The sequence below is a fragment of the Alligator sinensis genome, unplaced genomic scaffold (assembly GCF_000455745.1).
Source record: "Alligator sinensis unplaced genomic scaffold, ASM45574v1 scaffold908_1, whole genome shotgun sequence".
NCBI classification, from domain to species: Eukaryota; Metazoa; Chordata; order Crocodylia; family Alligatoridae; genus Alligator; species Alligator sinensis.
In genome coordinates, this window is record NW_005842775.1 from 255,043 (window position 1) to 265,792 (window position 10,750).

At 39.0% G+C, this 10,750-nt stretch overlaps 1 protein-coding gene across 1 annotated transcript in view; it reads left to right on the top strand.

Moving 5' to 3' along the window:
* The window catches only part of PTPRZ1 (protein tyrosine phosphatase, receptor type Z1), a 160,473-nt gene that overhangs the window by 92,390 nt on the left and 57,333 nt on the right, over window positions 1–10,750 (top strand). The window contains exons 9-11 of the mRNA XM_014525270.1: window positions 1,013–1,197; window positions 1,968–2,094; window positions 9,445–9,488. Coding sequence (XP_014380756.1) covers window positions 1,013–1,197; window positions 1,968–2,094; window positions 9,445–9,488 — 356 coding nt within the window. The remainder of the gene's footprint in view (window positions 1–1,012; window positions 1,198–1,967; window positions 2,095–9,444; window positions 9,489–10,750) is intronic.

Genomic DNA, 10,750 nt, shown 5'->3' on the forward strand with positions numbered 1-10,750 from the left:
TTTTACCTCGGGCTTCACAGACTCCCAGAGCACTACACCAGGCAGCACGATTTGAGGAGCAGGTGAGCAGCTCTCAGTGGTGAAAAGAACAGGTTAGGGACTATTTAGAAAAGCTGGACATGTACAAGTCCATGGGGCCAGATGCAATGCATCTAAGGGTGCTGAGACAGTTGGCTGATGTGATTGCAGAGCCACTGACCATTTTCTTTGACAAGTCATGGCAATTGGGGAGGTCTGGGACAATTGGAAAAGGGCAAATATAGTGCCCATCTTTAAGAAAGGGAACAGGTAGGATCCAGGGAACTACAGACCAGTCAGTGTCAGCTCAGTCTGGAAAAATCATGGACCAGGTCCTCAAGGAATCCATTTCCAAGCACTTGGAGAAGAACAAGGTGGTTCAGGTGTTAATATGGATTTACAAAGGGCAGGTCATGCTTGACCAACCTGATTGCCATCTATGATGAGATGACTGGTTCTGTTGCTGTGGGGAAAGCAGTGATTGTGATGTACTTTGATTTTATCAAGGCTTTTGATACCGTCTCCCATAGCGTTCTTGCAAACAAGTTAAGGAAGCATGGGTTCTATGAATGGACTGTAAGATGGATAGAAAGCTGTCTAGATTGTCAGGCTTAACAGGTAGTGATAAATGGTTCAAGGTCTAATTGGCAGCCAGTATCACATGGAGTGCCCCTGGGGTCAGTTCTGGGGTCAGTTTTGTTCAGTATCTTCATTAATGCTCTGGAAGATGGGATGGAGTGCACCCTCAGCAAGTTCATGGATGACACTGTAACAGGGAGCCTTCTCGGGGCCAATCTACCAATGCCCCGCCCACCTGATCTGGGCCAACCGCCCGCCTTCTCTCCTGATTCTGCAATTCTAAGACTTGTACTGACTTCTGTGGGATGTGAATGAACCCTTCAGTACTTGGAATTAGTGATGTTATTTATTAAAATGATGCTATTGCTATTGCTGCTGTTGTTGCTGTTGTTATTGCTATTGTTATTTTTTTAAGTTTGCAGCTCAGAACCAGAAAATGTCCAAGCTGATCCAAAGAACTATACTAGCCTACTTGTTACCTGGGATCGACCTCGAGTTGTGTATGACACTATGATTGACAGATTTGCAGTCTTTTATCAGCAATTGGATGGAGAAGACCAGACTAAGCATGAGTTTCTGACAGATGGATATCAAGACTTGGTAACTAACCTCTTCAAGTTTCATATACAGTGGAGGTAGTGAAGCATTCACAAAGAATTATGCTGGGTGATTAAATGATGTCACGGAGCTTATTCAATGAAAATTAATTTGTTTGGGTGCTGCTCAGAGAAGCTCCACTTCTCTCTTTGGTTATGGAGCCTCAGAGACAAATTTAAAAAAAAAAACCTATATGGGAGAGAGCTGTCATCACTGAGGTAGTATGGCTTCCTTAAACTTCTGTTCTTTTTCTCTGTCATACCAACTAAAGAGTGCTGTGCTGTCAGGCTCCGGTCTTACTGATCATGTGGTTCTTTCTCCATACAGTGAAGAGCCTACCCCATTGATCAGTAATGTATAGAATAATATACATAGGCAAATAATAAAGATTCAGAATTTGAACAATGATACCAGAGAGAGTACTATGAATATTGATTTATTTGTAATTTGATGGTGCTTTACCAATATAAAAAATCACTCCCTTTGAAGAGCCATACACTGAACAAAAAATAGCAGTCTAAAACTAGTATTCAGCATAGAAAAATGTGCTCTGTCCAGTTATTCTCCATTAGGACATTTAACAGGATCTAGTTTTAAAGGTTTTTTTTGCCTGTTTTTCTCACCAAAATGTAAAAGTCACATATTAGAATATACTGGAACTGTTTCTCATTGATTCATGGAAGAAAACAACAATTTTAGGAAAAGATGTTCTAACTTTTTTTTAATGTGCTGGAAATTCCCATTTATATGCTTAACCATTACTTTTCTTTTAGGGAGCTATTCTAAATAATCTGCTGCCCAATACAAGTTACGTTCTTCAGATAGTTGCTATTTGCTCTAATGGTCTATTTGGAAAATACAGTGACCAAGTCATTGTTGATACACCTCCAGATGGTCCAGGTAAGTGTTCTCTTAAACCTAATTCTTTTTCTGATAAAATGTATTAGGAGAAATAGTTTGCCTGCAAACCAGTTGAAATGCTTAACTACCCAAATGCTATTAAATTAAATTTCAAAATCATTTGTGTTAACCATAAATTTAGTTAATGAGACTTTTTGTCACTCATTTTCTATCACTGAGTATGTAATTCTCCATTCATTTTAAACTTTAAATAACACCATCTCTGCAGTTAATTTTTATTGTTCTTTTTTAGTTCTAAAAAAATTCTGAAGCAGTTGCACATTATTTCAGATCATATTTGAAATTATTTCACTTTGAAATTTTTTATCTATAGTTTCAGCATACTTCTGCTTCCAAATTTCAATATACTTAATAAAAATGTAAAGCAAAACATTAAAAAGATAATATGATTTTAAAATATGTATCTGAATTGATTTTGAGATTTTTTTTTACATATGAGCACTTGGAGTTTGATTTCAAAACACAGGGTGGTGGAATTCCCTTGCGGCTTAATGTTGAATCATGATGATCAAAAATGCTAACAATTCTCTTGTTGATTTCAAAGCCAGATTTAACTCTTCTGCTTGTAAGTTAATCATTGGTAATTTTCTACCACAACAGAGAACCTTTACTTTTGTGGCCATCAGCTTGGGCCTTTCATGTGGACTGATCATAAGTAAAGCTATAATTTTGTCATGGGAGCTATGGAAACAACAACGAATATGAAATAAAATCCATGACTCTCCTGATGCAATTCCAAGGAAGTAGTGTTCCCACTATAGGACTTCATTCAGTTTAATTGTTGTAGGCACAGAGCAAGTATGATCCGTAACTTTCCTATGACTATTAATTTTCTTCTTGGAGAGCTGCTGAAAAATGTACTAAAAGTTACCCAGACACAATCGTAGCCTTAATCATAGGAACAGGCCATCATGGTCTTCAGTATGTTCAAGTATACCTTAGTTCTGCTTATCATCATATTCATTCTTTTTGTAAAACTATGGATTATGTAAAGCTGAATCTGTGTAATTCCAAGGAAGTCAGTGAAGTTAGCACAATATGCCTGGGACCCCTATATAAGCTCTTTCGGTTTCTGTTTATTATGTGGATTGTGTGAAAGTAATTATATCTAAGCATAAGATAACACATTGTTATATAGGGTGTTTAGAGGTTAAAACACACAAGCTTTAAAGAGACAGCTTCAAACCCAGAAGACTACTATGGCAGCTACCATTGGCTGCTGTAATGCAAACCAGAGACTGAGGGTTTGAGACCAGGTTCAGCCTCAAAACAGCCTCACCAGCATCTTTCTGGGCTTGTCTACATGAGATGCTACTGCACAATCATTACTGTGTATTTATTTAGTATTTGTATTACCAAGTACTAAATAAATGCACAGTAACCGGAGTTACTGCACAGTAGTGCTGGCAAATGTCTTTTAAGTGACACTACTGCACAATAGCCTAATAATGCTGTGCAGTAGTGTATTAACACTGTCCATGACGTGATGCACTGCTGTGCAATATTATTCAGCTACTGTGCAGTCAGCACCTTGTGTAGACATGCCCTCTCTGTATAGACCATGGGCCTGGTTGGGCAGGGCATGCATGTGGCATGCTCAAGCCATTGTGGATGGAATGCACCACAGCTGCTGCAGTGCATACAGACCTTAAGAGACTAGTCAAGATTTTACCCTATAGTTTTTTACTGTTTGTTTTTTAATATTGTTTAGAACTAAAGAATCTTGAAGTGCTCTATCTATACAAATAAAAATATATTGGATAAATTTTCAAAACCAGCTAAAAGATATAACCACACAACTATTTTTTTAAATTAATGAGAATCGTGTAGCTAACTGCCCTACCCATCTTTAAGGAAATTTCAATTATTTGCTCTTGGAAGTGTCTCCTGAATGATAATCTAAATACATTTATTAACTCTTTAAAATAATATTTTTTATAAATAATATGGTAATAAATAAACCTTCTGCTATACTTTATTGGTGCGTATATGCTTCAGCTGACACAGGAAGTGAACCTAAACACACACCCTCTCATTTTTCCATATAAGCATGTCAACTGGAGTTTATCATAAAAAAATGTAAGATATAGTACTAAAACTTTTGTTCCTTATACAGCATCTCATACTGACAGCAGTTCTTTGTAACTTCTTTATAACTGATATTAAGTATATATTAAATGCTTCCCCAAGGGGAAGGGTGGCTTATAATGCTGTTTCTGTTGATAATGTGGAAAATCTAAGTGGTTCATTTAAAGGTTTTAAAGCATGTTTACGTGTATTCTTACAATATCATTTATTGTGTATTGTGGCCTGCAACTGAGGATAATTTATTGGGTGAAAAATATCCTAAAATTATAGAATAGGTTGGTTTAAGAACATACTTAGAAGTTTAAATGTTAAAAAATATTTTAGACCCAGATCTTATTTTCACCTAAGTCAACTAAGACTGGATGGCTGCTTACCTCAGATTTATGTCAAGGCTTAAGAAAGCAATCCTATTCTGCATCTATGATGCCTAGTAGGGCTGTGTGAAGCTTCGGGTGCTGATTCGATGTGGAGCAGATTTGGCCTGATTCAACGGCTGAATCTCCAAATCCAAATCAAATCAGGAGACCAATTAAATGGTCCAAATCAATTCAAAGCTCTCCAAATCAATCTGGAAAAGATTCAGAAAGCATCAGCGATTCGGGCAGTCCCCACTGGCTCCCACAGGGAGCTGGACCCGGACTCTATGCTGGTAAGTAAGGGGTGGTGGAGGGGAGGTTGGAGAAGTGGGGAGGGGACCATGGGGTTGACCCTTGCCAGGCCCCATCCTCTACCTGCTCCCCCAGCCCCTGTGAGTGCCCCCTGACCCCCGCCTGCTGTCCCAGCCCTGCCCAGCCCAGCTCCCATTTGTTTAAAAAAAAGCCACTACTCACCGGCTGCTGCCAGGCTGGGGGCGATCCCCACTGCCCCATGCTGCATGGGAGGCTCTGTCACCAGCCCCATGACCCCCGCCCATTCTCCCAGCCCCCACCATGGCTGCCCCGCCCACCCGCAGCTCCTGACTCTTTAAAAAAAAAAAAAAAAAAAAAAAAAAAAAAAAACCCTCAGCTCACCGGATGCTGCAACAGCCTTGGAGCTTCTGGGAGCTCATGGCAGAGCCCCCACCATGCAGCAAGAGGCAGTGGGGGGCAGTGGGGATTGCCTCCCTACCTAGCAGGAGCCGGTGAGTTTGGGGCTTTTATTTTTTAAGAGCCGGGAGCTGGGGCTGGGCGGGGCAGCCATAGCGGAGGCTGGGAGAGTGGGGGTTGGGGGGATTATGGCAGAGCCCCCCATATGGCGGGGGGCAGTAGGGATTGCCCCCCTGCCTAGCAGCAGCCAGTGAGTGGGGGCTTATTTTTTAAGAACTGAGAGCTGGGACTGGGAGAGCAGGCGGGAGATGGGGGCTTGTGACAGAGCCCTGCCACACAGCATGGGGCAGCGGGGATCACCCCCCTGCCTGGCAGCAGCTGGTGAGTGCCAGGCTTTCTTTTTTTTTCAAAGAGCCGGGAGCTGGGGCTGTGTGGGGCAGTCATTGAAAGGGCTGAGAGAGCTGGCGGGGGATGGGGCCAATTCGGAGATTCAGTGACAGGCAAATCTCTGAATCAGATTTGCCCAAATTGATTTGGGACAGTGATTCGGATCACCAAATCGAATCACTGTCCCCCGAATCAGCTGAATCCAAATCTGAAGCAAATACTAGCTGCTTTGCACAGGCCTAATGCCTAGGTCTTCTGTCCTCTGGATGGACAAAGGTATGGGCAGTTTTAAGCATTTGGATAGTGTTGGGATCCAGTGCAATCTAAATCAATGAGAGTAGATATGCCTTGTTGGGATTTAGCTGACAGAGAAGATATCTTACCAGTACATCTAACTGAAAAACATCAGCATTGACTTCAATGTAAAATCGTGGTCATGTCTGCCTTTTGCCTAATAGCCTTATGGTTAAGATACTTGCCAACTGAGGAGGAGACTTCGTTTTCAGGTTCATCTTACTCGGAGGTATTGAACTACATTTCCTACTTCCCAGGAGAGTGCCCTAATAACCATGTTCTGTTTCCATTTTCCACCCTTCCTCTTGAAACTGGGCCATGGTTGGGAAAATAATACAAGAGCCTTTGGGGCCAGAAAAAAAACACTCAAGAGGTAGTTGTCCCTGTAGCTCAGTTGCATAGGTACTGCTCCAGAAGGGAGGCGTCCATTGAATCCAATTACTTCTTAAGGAAAATGCATAAGCAAATCTAGCAGTAGGGACTGAAACCAAGTCCCTACTCTAACCCACCTGTGTGCCATAATCACTAGGCTCACTCACTGGATTGTTTATGTATTTAGGTTAGATTGTCATTTGCTAAAAACAAAAACAGAAATAACCCTGGCTGCAGAAGGCAGAACCTAGGGCATCCCCTTTAAAAAGGAATGCCCTCTTCACTGGGCTAGAGTCACACTTCCTCTTATCTCTACTCCATTTGGCCTTGCATCCTTTATACTTAGTGAGCCAGCTTTGACCAAAGGATACTCTCAGTCATGCTTGATTCATTGGTGGCTAGGCAATTGGATCAGCAGAGTTCAGTGTCATATTGGATTGCTTCTGGTCACACGCACTCATCCAAGTCTAGTCACTTAAGATGTAGGTGCAGAAGGAATTAAGAAACCTTTTGTAAAATTTTAGCTGCTGCTCAGGGAAAAATAGGGTCAGGTTGATAATTTAGATGCTGTAAGCTGCATTTGTGCCTCTTTCATATCTTAGAAGTGTAAGAGAATCTTAGTTATAAAAAGTTTCCTTTAGTCTTTGTACTATTATTTCTGCATCACTTTAAAATGTAAGTTATTGAATAACCAATTTGTAGTTATAGAAAAAATAAATATTTAATTAAACTATGTAAGAGACTTTCCCATGTTTGAGAAAATTAGCATGTTACTCATACAATACAACCACATTACAACAAACAGTTGTACGATCGGGATAAAAGTTTATTAAAAGGTGTTCACTGTAATAGGGTTGTCAATTTGTTGCATCATAATGATGAAAAAATGGTTTCTACTGTTGGGTTTGGTAAAAGGGGTTTTAGTAAGCAGGTTTTATTGTACGCTATTGAACTTAGAGGTACGATTAGCAAAACCAGCATAAAGAAGTATTTAAAGTGGTTTTGGCAAGTAGATTTGTTTTGTTGTTATCTAAACAAAAACACAGGTTTTCAGTGCCCAGAGATTTAGTGAATCTTTTTAATTATATGTATTGTGAGAATTCCCATTTAAAACACAAGGAAGAAATTGTAGTTTTACTTTGGTGGAACCAGAGCACCCATACACCTCTTGCAGTTTTCATCATAGTGAAAAAAACATACAGATACTATTAAAATGAAACTGTAAAATCACAATATTTGTTTTTTCCTCCAGATATTCAAAAGATAATGTAGTTACTCTAGAAACATACATAGACCTGAAATCAGAAAGAAAACATTAGTTTTATGTGTTCAAATCAAAATTAATTCCGGTAGCAAAATAATCATGTATTTTTCATAAAAGTAATTAAATTTTACAGTATTAAGAATTGTCATATTGCTATTTCAAATGTAAGTGTAAACCATTGAGAAGCCAGGGAACATCATCATCTTTTCCTTCTAGCCTTCTAAAAGACACAGGTAAGATAACTTTTCTACATTTTGTTAATATAATCTGTCAAGTATTTAATTAAATTGTTGCTAATTATAAAATGATTTCATGCAGAATTATTCATTTAATTTTTACATTATACATCTAGCAATATGCTTGTTTTAGCCTGTTAATGTAATGAACAAAAGGTATATTACACAATCATATATTGTGGGATACCAACCTTAATATAATTCAGGAAAATTACTAAATACAATCTGAAAATAATGCAAATTAACTCTTAGATCCGAGGCTGAATTTACAGAGCTAGCAGTTGCGGGGAGGGGAAATCTTTATACTTGTATACTCAAGAAGCTTAATATGGAAATCAGTGCGAAACAACAAATAGGATACTATGTTTAGAATATTTTTTCAGACTAGAACTTCTTAATTCAGTCAGACCTAGCCACTGGCATGTATTGTTACTTAACCTGTGAAATAATTGTAATAGGATGTTGAGACAAAAGTCTCAGCGAGATTCAATAAGGCATTGAATATAAGAAGTATTTCCTGATATTTGGAAGATACCTAATGATTTTTCCAAATGATTGGAAGGTTTCTCGTGCATTTCTCTGAAAAATCTAATGACCACCGTCAGGAAAGGTCAAAAAGCAAAAGAGGAAGTGAAAAATATAGAGTAACTATAGTCCAATGGGGTGTGAGAGTATCACATTCAAATGGTTGCATCAACATTTATTTAATAACTTCTACACAGCAGAGCAGCTTCAACAGGATGAGAAAGAGTCATCCTAGAACACACTAGCCTGGTAAAGTATTCTCCTAGGATATGAAAGACCTGGGTTCAAGTCCTTGTTCCAAATGAGGCAGAGGAAGGGTTTGAAGATGAGACTTCCAGCTCCCAGTTGAATATTCTTAACTACCAAGCTATTAGCTGTAAAGTGATTCCAAATCTAGTATCCAGTCCTGAGCACAAGAGATACATGAGCTGGCAGTCTTACTTTTCCCCCATAAGTGCATCAAGATGAGTTACCTTCTCCACAGTGATGTGGGTTATGCTGTATACTACCTTACACATATGACCTTGCAACACAGACGCATTTTGTTCATCCTTTTTTCATTTGCATATATTGTGCCAAGAAAAGATGGCATGGAATTGTTCAGTCCCATCTGATGTAGCACTAATACCTGACTGTCTATAGCCTTTCCTTCAGCAGGTATATTCATGTTGGCCTACCAACTATAGAGTAATATATGTATAATTTCAATGGCACTAGAGAACCAAAGCACTTCTCAGCTGGTAGTGTGTGTCCTTTTTCCCTCGTCTGTCTGCTAGCCCCAGGTACATCATTTAATCCTCAGTCTCTTGCCAACATGCAGCCAAGATGTGCTGTAGCATCCATCCTGGGCCAGTCAGAAAATGCTGAAACTAAATGCATGCTTTCTGATTGCTGCTCCCTTTTTTGTTACTTTTTTGCAGCTTAGTAGCTTCTCAGAATAGCATTCCCTAAATTCCTAGACCTAAGACTAACGGGCTTATTGGAATTTAGCTCCATTAGAAATTTCTATGGAGTATAAAGTTTTGGTCTATTGTAATTACAAAATTTATACCTTTTGAAAATGAAATTATTCCTTTCAAAATCAATAAATCTGTGCATTAAAATGTTGTATAATTTAATACATCTGTTTGTTTTGTAGATATTGACCTCTTCCCTGACTTAAAGGAAACAGAAGAATATGAGGTATCGTGTAGTATAATTATTTCATTCATTCATTCATTCATTCATTCATTCATTAGTTTTCAAAGAAGCAGGAGACTTGACAAACAGTATTTTGCATTGGAACACTTATCTAACTTTAGCCCAACTACATAGTTGGTCCAATACAATAAATCACCCAAAACAGTTCTTGCCTCTCATGTAATTTCTGGACCATCATGGCTACAACATTAGTTTTTAGAAGCTTGTTTTGAAAATATTACAGAGCACACTTCATATCAATGTGATAATTGCAGATCCACATGATAAAATTAATTTATTATATATTTTAACCTACTCGCATATACTCTGTCCACTATCTCAGATGCTTCTGGAATGATGGAATCATTCCAGGACCCTGTGGAGCTTCAAAAAATTACACTTAAAAATATCCCTCTGAACTGAAGTGCTTCTTCCTTCCCTCTAAATATGGAATTGCCCTGTTCTCCAATACAGATTCTTTAGGTCTGTGTTAGAGAAAACTCCCCTTTCAGACAGTCATAGGTCCATATATGCAAAGTGTCCAATGCCCAGTTCTCTGTAAAACTACAAATGGAAAGTTTGTCTACTTCATCTAGTAACCCCAACCAAATCATTCATCTTTCCAACCTAGCCAACCAATTCATCTACTTACCTATATTCATTTAATCTGTTTTCTAGGAATTTATACTATATCCAAGAACATTTTATTTTAATGTTAATTTCAGCTGAAAATTAACCTGAGTTAGGACTGAATAAAAAATGCAGGCATCAACCTTGAGAGCATTGACATTCAGAACTCAATGTAAAGTCCTACTGTATATCTTTTTCAGAAGTGGCTTCAACTGTTCAGTAAATAATTGCTTGGAAACCTATAACAGAACTTTTGGCTAGTGAGATCACTAATGTTGACTATGAAACTGTTTGAACTGTCTCAGGGTCATGCTGACCTTTAGGGCGCGTCCATATGAGCACACATATGCCTCTTGCCCTGTCTCAAACCCCTTTGAGATGGGTCAAAAGGTGCATTTGGGAATGAAAAAATGTTCCTTGTGCTGCAAATTTGCAGCGCAGGGACAAAATTAGACCTTCCAGGGGTTAAAAAAAACACTCCGGAGAACAGCAGAGCAAGGCATGGTCCCAGACCATGCCTGGCACTAACATGGAACTCAGTCCTCCAGAAGAGACGCTCTGGTTTTGGCCAGAGTATCTCTTTGGTGCTCTTGCTGCCCCCAGCACTGTCCAAGGTGAGTTAGGGAATGGGGGTG